Source organism: Coregonus lavaretus, assembly GCF_964263955.1.
Source record: "Coregonus lavaretus genome assembly, chromosome: 2".
Lineage (NCBI taxonomy): Eukaryota > Metazoa > Chordata > Actinopteri > Salmoniformes > Salmonidae > Coregonus > Coregonus lavaretus.
In genome coordinates, this window is record NC_139989.1 from 61,246,820 (window position 1) to 61,268,944 (window position 22,125).

At 44.0% G+C, this 22,125-nt stretch overlaps 1 protein-coding gene across 1 annotated transcript in view; it reads left to right on the plus strand.

Moving 5' to 3' along the window:
• The window catches only part of pold1 (polymerase (DNA directed), delta 1, catalytic subunit), a 33,616-nt gene that overhangs the window by 9,640 nt on the left and 1,851 nt on the right, over positions 1-22,125 (plus strand). The window contains exons 8-26 of the mRNA XM_084183458.1: positions 61-190; positions 865-1,031; positions 1,148-1,252; positions 2,178-2,318; positions 3,181-3,291; positions 3,436-3,627; positions 3,728-3,816; positions 4,377-4,493; positions 4,910-5,023; positions 5,640-5,787; positions 6,605-6,700; positions 6,831-6,968; positions 7,732-7,907; positions 12,270-12,422; positions 14,226-14,328; positions 14,445-14,577; positions 14,765-14,878; positions 15,352-15,404; positions 19,344-19,441. Of these exons, the coding sequence (XP_084039584.1) occupies positions 61-190; positions 865-1,031; positions 1,148-1,252; positions 2,178-2,318; positions 3,181-3,291; positions 3,436-3,627; positions 3,728-3,816; positions 4,377-4,493; positions 4,910-5,023; positions 5,640-5,787; positions 6,605-6,700; positions 6,831-6,968; positions 7,732-7,907; positions 12,270-12,422; positions 14,226-14,328; positions 14,445-14,577; positions 14,765-14,878; positions 15,352-15,404; positions 19,344-19,441 (2,378 nt within the window). The remainder of the gene's footprint in view (positions 1-60; positions 191-864; positions 1,032-1,147; positions 1,253-2,177; positions 2,319-3,180; positions 3,292-3,435; positions 3,628-3,727; positions 3,817-4,376; positions 4,494-4,909; positions 5,024-5,639; positions 5,788-6,604; positions 6,701-6,830; positions 6,969-7,731; positions 7,908-12,269; positions 12,423-14,225; positions 14,329-14,444; positions 14,578-14,764; positions 14,879-15,351; positions 15,405-19,343; positions 19,442-22,125) is intronic.

Here is a 22,125-nt window from a genome sequence, read left to right on the forward strand (position 1 = left end):
GTTCCAGATACAAGGCCTGTGTAGATATCAGTCCTTTTCCAATAGCCCACCCTCTCCTAGGTGTCTCTGTGCCAGTATGAGGTTGATGTGGGATGGACCCAGCTGATCAGCCACCCAGCGGAGGGAGAGTACCAGAGGATCGCTCCTCTCAGGGTTCTCAGCTTCGACATTGAGTGTGCCGGAAGAAAAGGTGTGTGCTCTGTACTGCATTGTACTGTACTGTATTGTACTGTATTTAATTTTACAACTGTGTATTTGTCTAATGATTGTGTACGGTAGTGATTACCGACCAGCGCCAGGGTTCTAAAGTACTATACCATCACATAGTCAGAGTTATTCAGTGTTAGAGGAGGTCAGTTTGGGGAAGTCGAGGTTAATATCACTAGTCTTGATTACATAATGAGTTCGCAAGTTATTTGTGATGTAAAGTGATTTGTATATCAGCGATTCTGCGCAGTCTGACTGTAGTTATTGTGCAGATTGTGCTGTACTCTGGTGTCTGTCATTATGTCATGTGATATCTAATTATGCGTTGTGATATTCCTGTATAATGCCAAGAAACATTGTCATCTTCATTTTATTTTAGGAGTGAGTTTTGTAGTCTATGATTGTGGACTGGAGAGACTGTATTGACTTTGGCTTGTCCACTGGCTCCTGTAGACAGAGCCATGCATTAAGAGTTTGTCCAATGAGGTTTCTGCATTATGATGCATTTCCATGGTACTAGAACATTCTATGGCAGCCATGTTAGCTCCCCATTAACATTACATGAGGAATATTTAAACTATTCTATGTAACTGAAAGTCTAGAATCAGAACAGTATTTACTATTCTAAAGGTTGGCCCAACTCTTGTCTTCCTCCAGGGATATTCCCAGAGGCAGAGAAAGACCCAGTGATCCAGATAGCCTCCATGGTGCAGCGCCAGGGAGAGAAGGAGCCCTTCATCCGCACAGTCTTCACCCTCCAGTCCTGCTCCAGCATCGTGGGCTCCCAGGTCCTGTGCTTTACTAAAGAGAGTCAGTTACTACAGGTAACACACACACACACACACACACACCTGTGTGGAGTTGAGCTTGGCTGCTTTAAGTCCAACTGCAGTAGCAGTGGAGGTTTCCCCCTGATTGGCTCATTCTATTCCCTCTGCAGAGCTGGGCTGAGTTTGTGAGGACAGTGGATGCAGACATCATCACTGGCTACAACATCCAGAACTTTGACCTTCCCTACCTGCTAAACAGAGCAGCTACCCTGAAGGTCAGTACAGACAGACAGGCCATGGTTCTATGGAGCCTTCTAGATTCACAACGTTCAGGTTCTAAGTCTAACCTGCCAGATCAACGTTTGTTGATGCAGTATTTGTTGTATATTGCATTGTTGTATGTGGACCTGTGTAAGTCTAACAACTGGAGCTGTACCTGGCTGTTATAAGATACTAGAGATGAGGTTGTTATAAGATACTAGAGATGGGGTTGTTATAAGATACTAGAGATGGGGTTGTTATAAGATACTAGAGATGGGGCTGTTATAAGATACTAGAGATGAGGTTGTTATAAGATACTAGAGATGAGGCTGTTATAAGATACTAGAGATGAGGCTGTTATAAGATACTAGAGATGGGGCTGTTATAAGATACTAGAGATGGGGTTGTGATAAGATACTAGAGATGAGGTTGTTATAAGATACTAGAGATGGGGCTGTTATAAGATACTAGAGATGGGGCTGTTATAAGATACTAGAGATGGGGCTGTTATAAGATACTAGAGATGGGGCTGTTATAAGATACTCGATATCCCCAAAACAGCAATGATTTTGGTCCGACACAAAAAACAACTTGCACACAGAAACTGTTGATGCTAAGAAATGCATTTGTGAATTTGGCCCCAAAATAATGACTACCTTTTGGATCTTCCTCAAATGAAATTCACGAAAAGGTTGTTTTCATAAACAATTACCTTTTTAAAGGCTAATGGAGTAGCGTCGCTCTCCCTCTTACCTGCCCACGTCCGTCCACTTTTAAAATAACGGAAAGCGACATCTGGAGTAATGTCTGTGTCCTTCTGCATCTCTTGCTCTTTGGGGTTTTAGGCTGGATGTCTGTAAAGCACTCTGTGACAACTAATGATGTATAAAAGGCTTTATAAAATACATTTGATTGATTGATTGATATGTCTGATTCCAGGTCCATCTGTTCCCCTACCTGGGCAGAGTACGGGGCATCAAGTCAGTCCTGAGAGACTCCAGCTTCCAGAGCAAACAGATGGGCCGCAGAGAGAACAAGATCCTTAACATGGAGGGGCGAGTTCAGTTTGACTTGTTCCAGGTAACTGGCCGGCTGCTGACCTCTGACCTTTTGTATAGGAAAAGATAACATACACTCATCCAGTGTTGGAACCCAGAACCATATTTTGCAATGCATGCTGGCCAGCTACTAGATTAGCTAGGTTCTGGGAGTAGAGGTTTTCAACTGTAGACCAACGTAGCAGACAAGATGGAGTCAATCTTGTGAGTGTTCTGTATGACTGTCCCTGGACCAGAGTTAGCTAGAGGAGTCATCATGGATAAAAAACGTTTTCACATGGACATTGCTATTGAGGGCTTCCACCATTTTAAAAGCTGTCAACTGGGGGGGATTCCTATGGGCAGACACCATAATGGAACAGATACAAAGATGAGTCCTCTAATGCTGTTCCCTGGATCTGTCCATATGGGTACTTCGGGTGCTGCTGAGGGACTACAAACGGACTGTTCTGTTGTTCTGAGGGTTCTGACTGACAGTTCTGTTGTTCTGACTGGCTGTTCTGTTGTTCTGACTGGCTGTTCTGTTGTTCTGACTGGCTGTTCTGTATGACTGACTGTTCTGTTGTTTTGACTGGCTGTTCTGTATGACTGGCTGTTCTGTTGTTTTGACTGGCTGTTCTGTATGACTGACTGTTCTGTTGTTTTGACTGGCTGTTCTGTATGACTGACTGTTCTGTTGTTTTGACTGGCTGTTCTGTATGACTGACTGTTCTGTTGTTTTGACTGGCTGTTCTGTTGTTTTGACTGGCTGTTCTGTTGTTTTGACTGACTGTTCTGTTGTTTTGACTGGCTGTTCTGTATGACTGACTGTTCTGAGGGTTCTGACTGACAGTTCTGAGTGTTCTGTCTGACTGACTCTGGACCTGTCCATGTGGGTCCTTCAGGTGCTGCTGAGGGACTACAAACTGCGCTCGTACACACTCAACGCCGTCAGCTTCCACTTCCTGCAAGAACAGAAGGAGGATGTTCAGCATTCTATCATCACAGATCTGCAGGTACATCTCTCTCCTTTTCTTTCGTTCTTTCTTTCTTTCTTTCTTTCTTTCAGTGGAGGCCTATTTGTACCCTGACTTTCCCCCAGATACTGATAGCATCTCATTGATGTTTCCTCTCCCTTCTCTGTCTTCCTTCTATCCCAGAATGGTAATGAGCAGACCCGGAGGCGCCTGGCAGTGTACTGTCTCAAAGACGCCTACCTGCCCCTGCGTCTGCTGCAGAAGCTGATGTGTGTGATCAACTACATGGAGATGGCCAGAGTCACCGGGGTTCCCCTCACCTACCTGCTCTCCAGAGGCCAGCAGATCAAAGTGGTGTCGCAGCTACTGCGGCAGGTGAGAAACACATACACTTTCTAGAACGCACGTTCTCACCTAAATGTTTGGGACCTAGAAGATGATGTGGTCTGTGTGTGTGTGTGTGTGTGTGTGTTAGGCAATGAAACAGGGGCTGGTCATGCCAGTGGTGAAGCCTGAGGGAGGTGAAGACTACACTGGAGCTACAGTCATTGAGCCAGAGAAAGGGTGAGTAACACTTCTCTGAAGACTACTGGAGCTACAGTCATTGAGCCAGAGAAAGGGTGAGTAACACTGCTCTGAAGACTACTGGAGTTAGTCATTGAGCCAGAGAAAGGGTGAGTATCACTGCTCTGAAGACTACTGGAGTTAGACATTGAGCCAGAGAAAGGGTGAGTATCACTGCTCTGAAGACTATGGAGCTACAGTCATTGAGACAGGGTGAGTAACACAGCTCTGTGTTTTAGGGAGTATTCTAGCCTCTGGCATGGTTTTTACTTGTGATTTTAGCTTTAATGTTTAATTGTTTGTGTATTAATGTAATCTAATATTTATTGATTTTTATTTGACAGTTAAAGACATACACACAGTACATACATGTTAATACTTGGCAGGGGTAACAGTAAAGTCAATGACTTATTTCCATTGTGGTCCCTTTATGTATTTCAGTATCTATGACTGCTATGTGGGTATAAACATGAACGTGAACTTACTCTTGCTATTTCTCTCTCTCTCTCTCTCTCTCTCTCTCTCTCTGTCTGTCTCTCTCTCTCTCTCTCTCTCTCCAGATACTACAGCGTTCCCATCGCCACCCTGGATTTCTCCTCCCTGTATCCCTCCATCATGATGGCCCACAACCTCTGCTACACCACCCTGCTCCAGAAGGGCTCAGCCGAGAAGCTAGGGTGAGATAGTCACTCTTTTTGTGTGCTTTCTCTAACCAGGGCTCTCCAACCCTGTTCCTGGAGAGATACTGTCCTGTAGGTTTTAACTCCAACCCTGTTCCTGGAGAGCTACCATCATGTAGGTTTTAACTCCAACCCTGTTCCTGGAGAGCTACCATCATGTAGGTTTTAACTCCAACCCTGTTCCTGGAGAGCTACCCTCCTGTAGGTTTTAACTCCAACCCTGTTCCTGGAGAGACACCCTCCTGTTGGTTTTCATTCCAACCCTAATCTAGCTATGGCAGGGGTCTGCAATGTAGCTCTGAAAACCTCAACCAGTTCTTTGACTGCATCCTTGATTGGTTGTTTCTGGGCTGTATTTGACCAAAGTTGACCCAGGTTGATTTGTAAGTGACATGGGTGTTTTGTCTCCTTAGTCTGACCCCAGAGGACTTCATCAAGACTCCCACAGGTGACATGTTTGTTAAGAGCTCGGTGAGGAAGGGACTTCTGCCTGATATCCTGGAGGACCTGCTCTCTGCCAGGAAGAAGTAAGCACTGACCCTGAGTCTGCTGAAACGAGGCCCTATGCACATCTCTTAGGTTTCTCAATCTGATCTAGAATCATTCACACTGATTCCTGACCTGCCATAGAGAATATGAAGACTGTCTATAGCAAACTATTCCTCTTATAGTTATTGTTTGTGTTTCCTGTGCTCCTGTCTTGATTGAACTATTTCTGTTTCCTGTGCTCCTGTCTTGATTGAACTATTTGTGTTTGGAACTTAATGTGTAATTGTGTGCTGCTCTTGTGATGCAGGGCTCCCTTGCAAAATATACTTTTGTCTCAATGGGACTCCCTGCTTAAATAAATATAATGGCGAAAAGATAGCTTGGGGAAGACAGGTGGTTCTTGTGTAATTCTGACATTTAAGTGTGCTCTTAACCTAGGTTCTTAGTAATTTGACTCGCACGAAAGATGATTAAACTCTTGTGCCGTCAAATGACCAAAGCTGAGTTGTGTATGAGCCACTCCATCTGCTCATCCTGGACAAAAGTCAGTCAATGTAGACCTTACCCAAACAGTGTATGAACAGTGTATGAACAGTGCTTAACAAATTAAAGTTGTTGTGGTTATTATTTCTGACCCTCTTTCGATATCTTCAGGGCCAAAGCGGAGCTGAAAAAGGAAACGGATCCTTTCAAGAAACAGGTCCTTGACGGCCGACAGCTCGCTCTCAAAATCAGCGCCAACTCCGTCTATGGCTTTACAGGGGCTCAGGTGGGCAAGCTGCCCTGCCTTGAGATCTCACAGGTGAGCACCCTGCCCAGTTTACTCAAGGTCAGTGGCTCAAAGTGGAAACTGGGACCAGGACCCCAGGCCAGTGGAGCTGTAGGCATCCAGACAATGTCCTGTTTGTATTTACATACCCAGCCATCAGCATGTCTTAAGACATATAAATTAAGATGTCTGGAGATATGTCTTAAAGGCCCAGTGCAGTAAAAAATTTGATTTTCTTTTTTGTGTGTTTTAAAAATATTTCCAAACTGAGGTTAGAATAATACTGTGAAATTGTGAAAATGATAATGCCCTTTTAGTGCAAGAGTGTTTCGAAAAGACTGGCTGAAATTTCAGCCTGTTTTGGTTGGATGGTGTTTTAGCCTGCCTGGTGGCAGTAAATGAGTTAATAGACCAATAAGAGAGTTCCATACCTCTGCCAATAACAGCTGGATTTCATTTCCCCCCTCCCTACTCAGACCACACCCAGACAGTCCTAGCAAAATTCTTGCTTGAGAAATTACTCTTGACTTAGAAGCTATTTTTGTTTCTTTTGAGAACATTTTTTAAATAACAATCACAGTAAGGTACTTAAATGTTACCAAGAAATGATTTGATATTGAGAAAAAAAAACAAAAAAAACAGGTGCATTGGTTTTGGAAATACCAATGTTATTAACCTCTCCCTGTGTTTCCAGAGTGTCACCAATGTTATTAACCTCTCCCTGTGTTTCCAGAGTGTCACCAATGTTATTAACCTCTCCCTGTGTTTCCAGAGTGTCACCAATGTTATTAACCTCTCCCTGTGTTTCCAGAGTGTCACCAATGTTATTAACCTCTCCCTGTGTTTCCAGAGTGTCACTGGGTTTGGCAGACAGATGATTGAGCAGACCAAACAGCTGGTGGAATCCAAGTACACCATCTCCAACGGTTACCAAGCCGATGCCAAGGTGAGAGAGGAGAGCGAGGGCAGTCGTTCCACCATCCTAACCTCTCCTTTCTTTTGGGACCTTCATACCTTTCTTTTTCTTGATCTCCTTTTAGTTCTTCTACTTACAACTCTCCTTGATTGTGTGTTAGGTCATCTACGGGGACACGGACTCTGTCATGGTCAAACTGGGCGTGGACACTGTGAGCAGGGCCATGGAGGTTGGGAGGGAGGCGGCAGAGTGGGTCTCCTCCCACTTCACCCCTCCCATCAAACTGGAGTTTGAGAAGGTACCAGTTCACCATTTAAAACGCTGTTGCTAATAGCCCTGGGTCATGTTCAGTTGGTAGGAAATGTTTTAAAACGGAGTGAAACTCTATTGTCTGAAAACCCTAACTCCTGGTGGTAAAAAACTGTGAAACAGGAAGGTACTACCACAGAGATCCTATTAAACTACTAAATTCTAATATGTAAATTATATGGATACTACCTGGAGTTGACCAATTAGAAAAACTGATTGTAATTGTTTTATTTTGCAACGACAGTGTTCCCAAATGAACACCACCCAGGTCTAGTGCTAGACCAAGCTACCTTGTACTACTTTGTCTTTTGTTTAGTCTGCAATAAAGCTGTGTGATTCCTCTCTTGGGTGGTCGAATAACTAACATCCACACTCTCTCCTCTCCCCATGGGACCAGACTCAAGGCTACTATGAGCTCCTTCCATGGTCAAATAAAAACAAGTTAAACTCCCTTTATCTCCCTCCTCTATTTCCTCTCTCTCTATCTCCCCCTCCTCTCCCTCCCTCTTCTCTCTCCATCTTCCTCTCCTCTCCCTCTCCCTCCCTATTCTCTCTCCATCTCCCCCTCCTCTGCCTCTCCCTCCCTCTTCTCTCTCCATCTCCCCCTCCTCTCCCTCTCCCTCCCTATTCTCTCTCCATCTCCCCCTCCTCTGCCTCTCCCTCCCTCTTCTCTCTCCATCTCCCCCTCCTCTCCCTCTCCCTCCCTCTTCTCTCTCCATCTCCCTCTCCTCTCCCTCTCTCCTCACTTCCAGGTGTACTACCCCTACCTATTGATCAACAAAAAGCGCTACGCAGGTCTCTACTTCTCCTCCAGCGCTGACACTCACGACAAGATGGACTGCAAGGGTATCGAGACGGTCCGCCGAGACAACTGCACCCTGGTGGCCAATCTGATCAACACCTGCCTGCAGACCATTCTGATAGACAGGTAGGTACCACCCAGAGCATATGAGCGGAGTGGAGCGGTGAGAATCTCAGCTCCTCGCTCACGGAGCTGTTCACCCCTCCGCTCCCCCCGCTCAAAGCCACATCAGGCCAGTCCGCTCATTATCGCTCAGCGCTCAACGCAGTTTGCATCGCGCTCCACTCAAATCGCCCCCCGCTCACTCCAAAAAAGGAACAAAATCTGCATGTATTTCACTTTTAGCTTAAACCACAGCCTTACTTTATCTCCCCGAATTTGTTGCATACAGACTCATCTTGGATTATCCATTCTGTCTTGAAACGGGGATCTAACACTGACGCTACAATGAGATGTTAATCAGTATAGTATATTCCATAGCGAACTGACACGTTGTTTGCCAATGTTTCTGCAAAAGCAGCGATGCCCATTGGAAGTGCAGCGTGAGTGTAATCGGTGAGCAGGGATTTGATTTCTGTGACAGCAGGGAGAATCATCCCCAGGTTCCCCAGCTCCTTCTGCATTTTGTCTGTGAGGTCTGCTAGTGGTGTCAGCACACTGACAAGGTGCGTCAGCTGCCGTACTTGATTCAGGGTGATGTTAGCAACATTAGACTTGAGTTTGTTTTGCCATAACGGGTATTTTTGGAACAACCGGATGAACGACTGAATCATCTGCAGCTGGCTGCTCCATCGAATGGCGCAGGCATTTGTGGGGCGGACACCTAATTGGTCGGTTTCCTCTGTGCTCTTGCGTACACTTTTCACCAGGTGCCCGACTTTCACTAACAGCCTATTAATGTTGTCGTGCTTGTTAACGGCGTTTTTGATCGCCAGCTGAAGCATGTGAATGGGGCATCTCAGATGTAAATTTGACAAAGTAAAGTACTAATTTATCATAGTTTCTTGGGGGGGTGTAGCCCGGTTGAGCTACGCTGGCGAAGTGTTGCATCCCTTCGCGTTCTCCTTTACTCAGCGGTTCATAGTCCATGAAAATCATTTCAAAAAATGCTACATCCAGCTCTCTTTTTCTCTCCCTTGTTATGGTTGGGCATTTACGTGCAGTGAATAAACTTTTGAATTCCTCAACCCTTTTCTCTTGTTGCTGCTGCTGCTCCTCTCGCTCTATAAAATACAAATTCATGGACGACACAAATTAAATTAAACAGATGGATTCTGGGTCAGGCTTGAGCATGCTTCAGACTCGTGGTGTGAGCGAGCGAAATTGGAGCGGGACATAGGGCGACGCTCCGTCCTTTTAAAAATGCCGCTCTGCGCTCTGTCAAAATCCGTCCGCTCACGCTCCACGCTCGCTCCCGCTCCACTCCGCTCATATGCTCTGGTACCACCTAGAACATTCTGATAGACAGGTACAGTGGGAAGAACAAGTATTTGATACACTGCCGATTTTGCAGGTTTTCCAACTTACAAACCATGTAGAGGTCTGTAATTTTTATCATATGTACACTTAAACTGTGAGAGACGGAATCTAAAACAAAAATCCAGAAAATCACATTGGATGATTTTTAAGTAATTAATTTGCATTTTATTGCATGACATAAGTATTTGATACATCAGAAAAGCAGAACTTAATATTTGGTACAGAAACCTTTGTTTGCAATTACAGAGATCATACGTTTCCTGTAGGTCTTGACCAAGTATGCACACACTGCAGCAGGGATTTTGGCCCACTCCTCCATACAGACCTTCACCAGATCCTTCAGGTTTCGGGGCTGTCGCTGGGCAATACGGACTTTCAGCTCCCTCCAAAAATGTTCTATTGGTTTCAGGTCTGGAGACTGGCTAGGCCACTCCAGGACCTTGAGATGCTTCTTACGGAGCCACTCATTAGTTGCCCTGGCTGTGTGTTTCGGGTCGTTGTCATGCTGGAAGACCCAGCCACGACCCATCTTCACTGCTCTTACTGAGGGAAGGAGGTTGTTGGCCAAGATCTCGCGATACATGGCCCCATCCATCCTCCCCTCAATACGGTGCAGTCGTCCTGTCCCCTTTGCAGAAAAGCATCCCCAAAGAATGATGTTTCCACCTCCATGCTTCATGGTTGGGATGGTGTTCTTGGGGTTGTACTCATCCTTCTTCCTCCAAACACGGCAAGTGGAGTAAAAAAGCTCTATTTTTGTCTCATCAGACCACATGACCTTCTCCCATTCCTCCTCTGGATCATCCAGATGGTGATTGGCAAACTTCAGACGGGCCTGGACATGCGCTGGCTTGAGCAGGGGGACCTTGCGTGCGCTGCAGGATTTTAATCCATGACGGCGTAGTGTGTTACTAATGGTTTTCTTTGAGACTGTGGTCCCAGCTCTCTTCAGGTCATTGACCAGGTCCTGCCGTGTAGTTCTGGGCTGATCCCTCACCTTCCTCATGATCATTTATGCCCCACAAGGTGAGATCTTGCATGGAGTCCCAGACCGAGGGTGATTGACCGTCATCTTGAACTTCTTCCATTTTCTAATAATTGCGCCAACAGTTGTTGCCTTCTCACCAAGCTGCTTGCCTATTGTCCTGTAGCCCATCCCAGCCTTGTGCAGGTCTACAATTTTATCCCTGATGTCCTTACACAGCTCTCTGGTCTTGGCCATTGTGGAGAGGTTGGAGTCTGTTTGAGTGTGTGGACAGGTGCAGTTAATACAGGTAATGAGTGGAGAACAGGAGGGCTTCTTAAAGAAAAACGAACAGGTCTGTGAGAGCCAGAATTCTTACTGGTTGGTAGGTGATCAAATACTTATGTCATGCAATACAATGCAAATTAATTACTTAAAAATCATACAATGTGATTTTCTGGATTTTTGTTTTAGATTCTGTCTCTCACCGTTGAAGTGTACCTATGATAAAAATGACAGACCTCTACATGCTTTGTAAGTAGGAAAACCTGCAAAATCGGCAGTGTATCAAATACTTGTTCTCCCCACTGTAGGTACCACCTAGAACATTCTGATAGACAGGTAGGTACCACCTAGAACATTCTGATAGACAGGTAGGTACCACCTAGAACATTCTGATAGACAGGTAGGTACCACCTACTGCAGAACATAGAACATTCTCATAAACCAGGTTTCCATCCAACCATTCCGTGCGGATGAATTACCTGACGCACAAAAAAGTCACTACTGACTGGGCTGAGGGAAACAGGAAATGCCGCTACAATTTGATAAATGCCGACAGACAATTTGTTCGTTCGACACGGTGGGATCTTTTTGTGTCAAATTAATTATGCAATACATTGTAGTGGAAACACATTTATGTGCTAATATTGGTATAATAACCATCATATCAAAGTAAACTTGAAGTCACGCGATGACATGTTGTGTGGTACTCCCACTACGACTCTGGAAAGCATGCAGTTTATTAGGCTACAGATGAAATAAGTTATGCTCCTTTTCACTAAATATCAAGGGTCTTATTCTGGTGACATGATGATCGACGCTTAGCTGCCGTTTGACAAATAATACAAATATTGCTGTTATCCATAATCTCATCATGTAGGTTTATACCAGCACTGTATCTGCCAGCTGCTGGCTAGAGCGCACCTGCCAATACCTGAGTGGAGTAGGCACATTTTTCTATAAAACACAACCGTTTTTGTGACAAAACCATCAGTAGAGTTGAAAATGCGATGGAAACCCATTTAACTTGTATTTTTCATTCTTTACATGGGAATTAAACAGCAAAAGTTATTTTTATGTGCACTATTTCATCACGCACAGACTTATATTAATGTGTGCCGATTTTAGAATATTCTCATGAAAATCTGTCGCAAATTGGATGGAAACATAGCTATAGACCGGTACCTACCTCCTATTGCAGAACATAGAACATTCTCATAGACCGGTACCGTCTACCTACTGCAGACCTTTGTTGTCCTGGGTCCTGTTCAGTAGGTCTGTAACAGAGCTGTTGTCCTGGGTCCTGTTCAGTAGGTCTGTAACAGTGTTGTTGTCCTGTTCAGTAGGTCTGTAACAGTGTTGTTGTCCTGGGTCCTGTTCAGTAGGTCTGTAACAGTGTTGTTGTCCTGTTCAGTAGGTCTGTAACAGTGTTGTTGTCCTGGGTCCTGTTCAGTAGGTCTGTAACAGTGTTGTTGTCCTGGGTCCTGTTCAGTAGGTCTGTAACAGTGTTGTTGTCCTGTTCAGTAGGTATGTAACAGTGTTGTTGTGCTGGGTCCTGTTCAGTAGGTCTGTAACAGTGTTGTTGTCCTGTTCAGTAGGTATGTAACAGTGTTGTTGTCCTGGGTCCTGTTCAGTAGGTCTGTAACAGTGTTGTTGTCCTGGGTCCTGTTCAGTAGGTCTGTAACAGTGTTGTTGTCCTGGGTCCTGTTCAGTAGGTCTGTAACGTCTCTCTACCCTCCCTCCCTCCTCGTCTCTCTACCCAGGGATCCCCAGGGTGCGGTGGCCCACGCCAAAGAGGTGATCTCTGACCTGCTGTGTAACCGCATTGACATCAGCCAGCTGGTTATCACCAAGGAGCTGACACGTACAGCCCAGGAGTACGCTGGGAAACAGGCGCATGTAGAGCTGGCCGAGAGGTAAGGATGGAGAGAGGCGGAGAGAGAGAGGAGGAACGTTGGAGGCTGGTGCAGGGAGAAATGGGGTGGACAGTATCATTGTAATGGCTGGAATGGAACGGTTTCTGAAAGCCCATCCAAATAAGTTGTTCCTTTTATAAAGGATCGTTCTATCATTGTTACAGTGAGGGAAAAAAGTATTTGATCCCCTGCTGATTTTGTACGTTTGCCCACTGACAAAGAAATGATCAGTGTATCATTTTAATTGTACGTTTATTTGAACAGTGAGAGACTGAATAACAACAAAAAAATCCAGAAAACTGCATGTCAAAAATTTTATACATTGATTTGCATTTTAATGAGGGAAATAAGTATTTGACCCCCTCTCAATCAGAAAGATTTCTGGCTCCCAGGTGTCTTTTATACAGGTAACGAGCTGAGTTTAGGAGCACACTCTTAAAGGGAGTGCTCCTAATCTCAGCTTGTTACCTGTATAAAAGACACCTGTCCACAGAAGCAATCAGTCAATCAGATTCCAAACTCTCCACCATGGCCAAGACCAAAAAGCTCTCCAAGGATGTCAGGGACAAGATTGTAGACCTACACAAGGCTGGAATGGGCTACAAGACCATCGCCAAGCAGCTTGGTGAGAAGGTGACAACAGTTGGTGCGATTATTTGCAAATGGAAGAAACACAAAAGAACTGTCAATCTCCCTCGGCCTAGGGCTCCATGCAAGATCTCACCTCATGGAGTTGCAATGATCATGAGAACGGTGAGGAATCAGCCCAGAACTACACGGGAGGATCTTGTCAATGATCTCAAGGCACCTGGGACCATAGACACCAAGAAAACAATTGGTAACACACTACGCCGTGAAGGACTGAAATCCTGCAGTGCCCGCAAGGTCCCCCTGCTCAAGAAAGCATATATACAGGCCTGTCTGAAGTTTGCCAATGAACATCTGAACGATTCAGAGGAGAACTGGGTGAAAGTGTTGTGGTCAGATGAGACCAAAATTGAGCTCTTTGGCATCAACTCAACTCGCCGTGTTTGGAGGACGAGGAATGCTGCCTATGACCCCAAGAACACCATCCCCACCATCAAACCTGGAGGTGGAAACATTATGCTTTGGGGCTGTTTTTCTGCTAAGGGGACAGGACAACTTCACCGCATCAAAGGGTGAATGGACTGGGCCATGTACCGTCAAATCTTGGGTGAGAACCTCCTTCCCTCAGCCAGGGCATTGAAAATGGGTCGTGGATGGGTATTCCAGCATGACAATGACCCAAAACACACGGCCAAGGCAACAAAGGAGTGGCTCAAGAAGAAGCACATTAAGGTCCTGGAGTGGCCTAGCCAGTCTCTAGACCTTAATCCCATAGAAAATCTGTGGAGGGAGCTGAAGGTTCGAGTTGCCAAAAGTCAGCCTCAAAACCTTAATAACTTGGAGAAGATCTGCAAAGAGGCGTGGAACAAATCCCTCCTGAGATGTGTGCAAACCTGGTGGCCAACTACAAGAAACGTCTGACCTCTGTGATTGCCAACAACGGTTTTGCCATCAAGTACTAAGTCATGATTTGCAGAGGGGTCAAATACATATTTCCATCATTAAAATGCAAATCAATTTATATTTTTTTTTTACATGTGTTTTTATGGATTTTTTTGTTGTTATTCTGTCTCTCACTGTTCAAATAAACCTACCATTAAATGTATAGACTGATCATGTCTTTGTCAGTGGGCAAACGTACAAAATCAGCAGGGGATCAAATACTTTTTTCCCTCACTGTACCAGTTGATAACATCTGACCCCTCACCTCTGCAGGATGAAGAAGAGAGACGCGGGTAGCGCCCCGCAACTGGGAGACAGAGTTCCCTATGTCATTATCAAAGCTGCCAAAGGAGTAGCAGCATACATGAAGTCTGAGGTTAGAACTTTGTGTGTGTGTGGAGGCTATTGTAAATATTCATGTGATTGTTGGTGTGCCTTGTAAAGGTATACATTAATTAACATTCACACAAATAATGAATATTGTGTGTGTAGGACCCAATCTATGTGTTGGAGAACAACATTCCCATTGACACTCAGTACTACCTGGAACAACAGCTCTCCAAGCCACTGCTCCGGATCTTTGAGCCAATCCTGGGAGAGAGCAAAGCAGAGAGTGTCTTACTGAGTGAGTCAGTATGCCACACACACACACAGTCTCTTCCTTTCTCTCGTCACTCTCACTCACACACCCACACATATGCACAAATACACACACACCCACACACACACACATTCACACTACAAACACACCGTGACTGCTGCTATTATTAGACAAATTGCACAAATAAACTTGATGTGTTTGTGTGTTTCAGAGGGGGATCACACGCGCTGTAAGACAGTGTTGACCTCCAGGGTGGGGGGGCTCATGGCCTTCGCCACCAAGAGGAGCACCTGTATTGGCTGCAGAGCAGTGCTGAAGAACGATGGTGAGAGAGTGTAATAATGTACTGTATGTGTGTGATTTATAATCTCTGCTGTCCTCCCCACAGCGGCTGTGTGTGATTTATAATCTCTGCTGTCCTCCCCACAGCGGCTGTGTGTGATTTATAATCTCTGCTGTCCTCCCCACAGCGGCTGTGTGTGATTTATAATCTCTGCTGTCCTCCCCACAGCGGCTGTGTGTGATTTATAATCTCTGCTGTCCTCCCCACAGCGGCTGTGTGTGATTTATAATCTCTGCTGTCCTCCCCACAGCGGCTGTGTGTGATTTATAATCTCTGCTGTCCTCCCCACAGCGGCTGTGTGTGATTTATAATCTCTGCTGTCCTCCCCACAGCGGCTGTGTGTGATTTATAATCTCTGCTGTCCTCCCCACAGCGGCTGTGTGTGATTTATAATCTCTGCTGTCCTCCCCACAGCGGCTGTGTGTGATTTATAATCTCTGCTGTCCTCCCCACAGCGGCTGTGTGTGATTTCTGTAAGAAGAAGGAGTCGGAGCTGTACCAGAAAGAGGTACAATATATCAACCCTGTTCTGTTAATCTGGGTCCTGTTCATTAGGCACTAATATATCAACCCTGTTCTGTTAATCTGGGTCCTGTTCATTAGGCACTAATATATCAAACCTGTTCTGTTAATCTGGGTCCTGTTCATTAGGCACTAATATATCAACCCTGTTCTGTTAATCTGGGTCCTGTTCATTAGGCACTAATATATCAACCCTGTTCTGTTAATCTGGGTCCTGTTCATTAGGCACTAATATATCAAACCTGTTCTGTTAATCTGGGTCCTGTTCATTAGGCACTAATATATCAACCCTGTTCTGTTAATCTGGGTCCTGTTCATTAGGCACTAATATATCAACCATGTTCTGTTAATCTGGGTCCTGTTCATTAGGCACTAATATATCAACCCTGTTCTGTTAATCTGGGTCCTGTTCATTAGGCACTAATATATCAACCCTGTTCTGTTAATCTGGGTCCTGTTCATTAGGCACTAATATATCAAACCTGTTCTGTTAATCTGGGTCCTGTTCATTAGGCACTAATATATCAAACCTGTACTGTTAATCTGTGTCCTGTTCATTAAACACTAATACAGTTGAAGTCGGAAGTTTACATATACTTAGGTTGGAGTCATTAAAACTCGTTTTTCAACCACTCCACACATTTCTTGTCAACAAACTATAGTTTTGGCAAGTCGGTTAGGACCATTTTTCCAACAATTGTTTACAGACAGATTATTTCACTTATAATTCACTGTATCACAATTCCAGTGGGTCAGAAGTTTACATACACTAAGTTGACTGTGCCTTTAAACAGCTTGGAAAATTCCAGAAAATGATGTCATGGCTTTAGAAGCTTCTGATAGGCTAATTGACATAATTTGAGTCAATTGGAGGTGTACCTGTGGATGTATTTCAAGGCCTACCTTCAAACTCAGTGCCTCTTTGCTTGACATCATGGGAAAATCAAAAGAAATCAGCCAAGACCTCAGAAAAATAATTGTAGACCTCCACAAGTCTGGTTCATCCTTGGGAGCAATTTCCAAATGCCTGAAAGTACCACGTTCATCTGTACAAACAATAGTACGCAAGTATAAACACCATGGGACCACGCAGCCGTCATACCGCTCAGGAAGGAGATGCGTTGTGTCTCCTAGAGATGAACGTACTTTGGTGCGAAAAGTGCATATAAATCCCAGAACAACAGCAAAGAACCTTGTGTTTGCAACTGCACATGGGGACAAAGATTGTACTTTTTGGAGAAATGTCCTCTAGTCTAATGAAACAAAAATATAACTATTTGGCAATAATGACCATCGTTATGTTTGGAGGAAAAAGGGGGTAGCTTGCAAGCCGAAGAACACCATCCCAACCGTGAAGTACGGGGGTGGAAGCATCATGCTGTGGGGGTGCTTTGCTGCAGGATGGACTGGTGCACTTCACAAAATACAGTGGCTTGCGAAAGTATTCACCCCCCTTGGCATTTTTCCTATTTTGTTGCCTTACAACCTGGAATTAACATGGATTTTGGGGGGATTTGTATCATTTGATTTACACAACATGCCTACCACTTTGAAGATGCAAAATATGTTTTATTGTGAAACAAACAAGAAATAAGACAAAAAAAGACAACTTGAGCGTGCATAACTATTCACCCCCCCCAGAGTCAATACTTTGTAGAGCCACCTTTTGCAGCAATTACAGCTGCATGTCTCTTGGGGTATGTCTCTATAAGCTTGGCACAGCTAGCCACTGGGATTTTTGCCCATTCTTCAAGGCAAAACTGCTCCAGCTCCTTCAAGTTGGATGGGTTCCGCTGGTGTACAGAAATCTTTGTCATACCACAGATTCACCATTGAATTGAGGTCTGGGCTTTGACTAGGCCATTCCAAGACATTTAAATGTTTCCCCTTAAACCACTCAAGTGTTGCTTTAGCAGTATGCTTAGGGTCATTGTCCTGCTGGAAGGTGAACCTCTGTCCCAGTCTCAAATCTCTGGAAGACTGAAACAGGATTCCCTCAAGAATTTCCCTGTATTTAGCGCCATCCATCATTCCTTCAATTCTGACCAGTTTCCCAGTCCCTGCCGATTGAAAAACATCAACACAGCATGATGCTGCCACCACCATGCTTCACTGTGGGGATGGTGTTCTCGGGGTGATGAGAGGTGTTGGGTTTGCGCCAGACATGGCGTTTTCCTTGATGGCCAAAAAGCTCAATTTTTGTCTCATCTGACCAGAGTACCTTCTTCCATATGTTTGGGGAGTCTCCCACATGCTTTTGGCGAACACCAAACATATTTGCTTATTTTTTTCTTTAAGCAATGGCTTTTTCTGGCCACTCTTCCGTAAAGTCCAGCTCTGTGGAGTGTACGGCTTAAAGTGGTCCTATGGACAGATACTCCAATCTCCGCTGTGGAGCTTTGCAGCTCCTTCAGGGTTATCTTTGGTCTCTTTGTTGCCTCTCTGATTAATGCCCTCCTTGCCTGGTCCGTGAGTTTTGGTGGGCGGCCCTCTCTTGGCAGGGTTGTTGTGGTGCCATATTCTTTCCATTTTGTAATAATGGATTTAATGGTGCTCTGTGGGATGTTCATAGTTTTGGATATTTTTTTATAACCCAACCCTGATCTGTACTTCTCAACTTTGTCCCTGACCTGTTTGGAGAGCTCCTAGGTTTTCATGGTGCCGCTTGCTTGGTGGTGCCGCTTGCTTGGTGGTGCCGCTTGCTTGGTGGTGCCGCTTGCTTGGTGGTGCCCCTTGCTTAGTGGTGCCCCTTGCTTAGTGGTGTTGCAGACTCTAGGGCCTTTCAGAACAGGTGTGCGTATATATACTGAGATCATGTGACACTTAGATTGCACACAGGTGGACTTTATTAACTAATTATGTGACTTCTGAAGGTAATTGGTTGCACCAGATCTTATTTAGGGGCTTCATAGCAAAGGGGGTGAATACATATGCCCGCACCACTTTTCCATTATTATTTTTTTTCAATTCAGTTCACCAATTTGGACTATTTTGTGTATGTCCATTACATGAAATCCAAATAAAAATCGATTTAAATTATAGGTTGTAATGCAACAAAATAGGAAAAACGCCAAGGGGGATGAATACTTTTGCAAGGTACTGTAGATGGTATCATGAGGAAGGAAAATGATGTGGATATATTGAAGCAACATGTCAAGACATCAGTCAGGAAGTTAATGTTTGGTCGCAAATGGGTCTTCCAAATGGACAATGACCCCAAGCATACTTCCAAAGTTGTAGCAAAATTGCTTAAGGACAACAAAGTCAAGGTATTGGAGTGGCCATCCCAAAGCCCTGACCTCAATCCTATAGAACATTTGTGGGCAGAACTGAAAAGGCGTGTGCGAGCAAAGAGTTAGCACACAATTTAAAGGCAATGCTACCAAATACTAATTGAGTGTATGTAAACTTCTGACCCACTGGGAATGTGATGAAATAAATAAAAGCTGAAATAAATCATTCTCTCTACTATTATTCTGACATTTCACATTCTTAAAATAAAGTGGGGATCCTAACTGACCTAAGACAGGGAGTTTTTACTAGGATTAAATGTCAGGAATTGTGAAACTGAGTTTAAATGTATTTGGCGGAGGAGTATTTCTGTCTGTAATAAAGCCCTTTTTGTGGGGAAAACTCATTCTGATTGCCTGGGCCTGGCTCCCCAGTCGGTGGCCCTATGCCCTCCCAGGCCCACACATGGCTGTGCCCCTGCCTAGTCATGTGAAATCCATTGATTAGTGCCTAATGAATTTATTTCAATTGACTGATTTCCTTATATGAACTGTATCTCAGCAAAATATTTTAAATTGTTGCATGTTGCGTTTATTTTTGTTCAGTATACTTACTAATGGTGAATCTCTGATTAGTACTTACTAATGGTGAATCTCTGAATAATTACTAGTGGTGAATCTCTTTTGAATTCTAGATCTTCCACTTAAGTACGCTGGAGGAGCGCTTCTCTCGCCTGTGGACACAGTGTCAACGCTGTCAGGGCTCTCTCCATGAGGATGTGCTCTGTACCAGGTACACACACACACACACACACACACACACACACACACACACACACACACACACACACACACACACACACACACAAATGCATACAACTGGTATACAGATGTGTGTGTTTGAAAGTTACTTTGCCGGTACATCGTTAGTGTGACTCTCTAGCAGGGTGATGTCAAGCTCCAAGTTTGTTTACAATCTAACGATAACTTGGGTAAATAAATATGTAGGTGACATTTCTGAAATAGGAGATACTGTATATTAACTTCTGAAATTGGAGATACTATATATTAACTTCTGAAAGGGAATCTTTAATGCACCTAAATGTGCAACGTCTGTACAAGCAGCACAGACTCATGTACTGTTGGATAATTACCACACAGACCCACTCTGAAATACACATCAACATATCTGTTACACACAGACCCACTCTGAAATACACATCAACATATCTGTTACACACAGACCCACTCTGAAATACACATCAACATATCTGTTACACACAGACCCACTCTGAAATACACATCAACATATCTGTTACACACAGACCCACTCTGAAATACACATCAACATATCTGTTACACACAGACCCACTCTGAAATACACATCAACATATCTGTTACACACAGACCCACTCTGAAATACACATCAACATATCTGTTACACACAGACCCACTCTGAAATACACATCAACATATCTGTTACACACAGGCCCACTCTGAAATATACATCAACATATCTGTTACACACAGACCCACTCTGAAATGCACATCAACATATCTGTTACACACAGACCCACTCAGAAAAAGAAAAAGAAAAGCAGACATTGAATATCCCTTTGAGCATGGTGAAGTTATTAATTACACTTTGGAGGTGTATCAATACACCCAGTCACTCCAAAGATACAGGTGTCCTTCCTAACACAGTTGCCAGCATATTGGCTAACTTTAAAACAGTTACCGAGTTTAATGGCTGTGATAGGAGAAAACTGAGGATGGATCAACATTGTAGTTACTCCACAATACTAACCTAAATGGTCCTCTGTAGCTCAGTTGATAGAGCATGGCGTTTGCAACGCCAGGGTTGTGGGTTCGATTCCCACAGGGGGTATGAAAAAATAATAATAATGTAAGTCGCTCTGGATAAGAGCGTCTGCTAAATGACGTAAAATGTAAATGTGAAATGGATAAAAGCGTCTGCTAAATGGCATATTATTATATTATAAATGACAGCGAAAAGAAGCCTGTACAGAGTAAAAATATTCCAAAACATGCATCCTGTTTGCAGTAAGACACTAAAATAAAACTGCAAAAAATGTGGCAAAGAAATAAAATGTATGTCCTGAATACAGTGTTATGTTTGGAGCAAATACAACACATCACTGAGTACCACTCTACACATTTTCAAGCATGGGAGTGACTGCATCATGTTATTGGTATATTTGCTTGTCAAAAAAGAGACAACATAGAGATAAGCACAGGCAAAATCCTAGAGCAAAACCTGGTTGTCTGCTTTCAAACAGACACTGGGAGACAAATTCACATTTCAGCAGGACAATAACCTAAAACACAAGGCCAAATATACACTGGAGTTGCTTACCAAGACGACGTTGAATGTTCCTGAGTGGCTTAGTTACAATGTTGACTTAAATCGGCTTGAATATCTATGGCAAGACTTGAAAATGGCTCTCTAGCAATGATCAACAACCAACTTGACAGAGCTTGAAGAATAAATAAAAAGATAATGTGCAAATATTGTACAATCCAGGTGTGCAAAGCTCTTGGAGACTAACCCAGAAAGACTCACTGCTGTAATCGCTGCCAAAGGTGATTCTAACATGTATTGACTGAGGTTAATATAACCACTCTTATATATCAAATTGTATTGGTCACATACACATACAGTGGGGGGGGAAAGTATTTAGTCAGCCACCAATTGTGCAAGTTCTCCCACTTAAAAAGATGAGAGAGGCCTGTAATTTTCATCATAGGTACACGTCAACTATGACAGACAAATTGAGAGAAAAAAAATCCAGAAAATCACATTGTAGGATTTTTAATGAATTTATTTGCAAATTATGGTGGAAAATAAGTATTTGGTCACCTACAAACAAGCAAGATTTCTGGCTCTCACAGACCTGTAACTTCTTCTTTAAGAGGCTCCTCTGTCCTCCACTCGTTACCTGTATTAATGGCACCTGTTTGAACTTGTTATCAGTATAAAAGACACCTGTCCACAACCTCAAACAGTCACACTCCAAACTCCACTATGGCCAAGACCAAAGAGCTGTCAAAGGACACCAGAAACAAAATTGTAGACCTGCACCAGGCTGGGAAGACTGAATCTGCAATAGGTAAGCAGCTTGGTTTGAAGAAATCAACTGTGGGAGCAATTATTAGGAAATGGAAGACATACAAGACCACTGATAATCTCCCTCGATCTGGGGCTCCACGCAAGATCTCACCCCGTGGGGTCAAAATGATCACAAGAACCACACGGGGGGACCTAGTGAATGACCTGCAGAGAGCTGGGACCAAAGTAACAAAGCCTACCATCAGTAACACACTACGCCGCCAGGGACTCAAATCCTGCAGTGAAAGACGTGTCCCCCTGCTTAAGCCAGTACATGTCCAGGCCCGTCTGAAGTTTGCTAGAGTGCATTTGGATGATCCAGAAGAGGATTGGGAGAATGTCATATG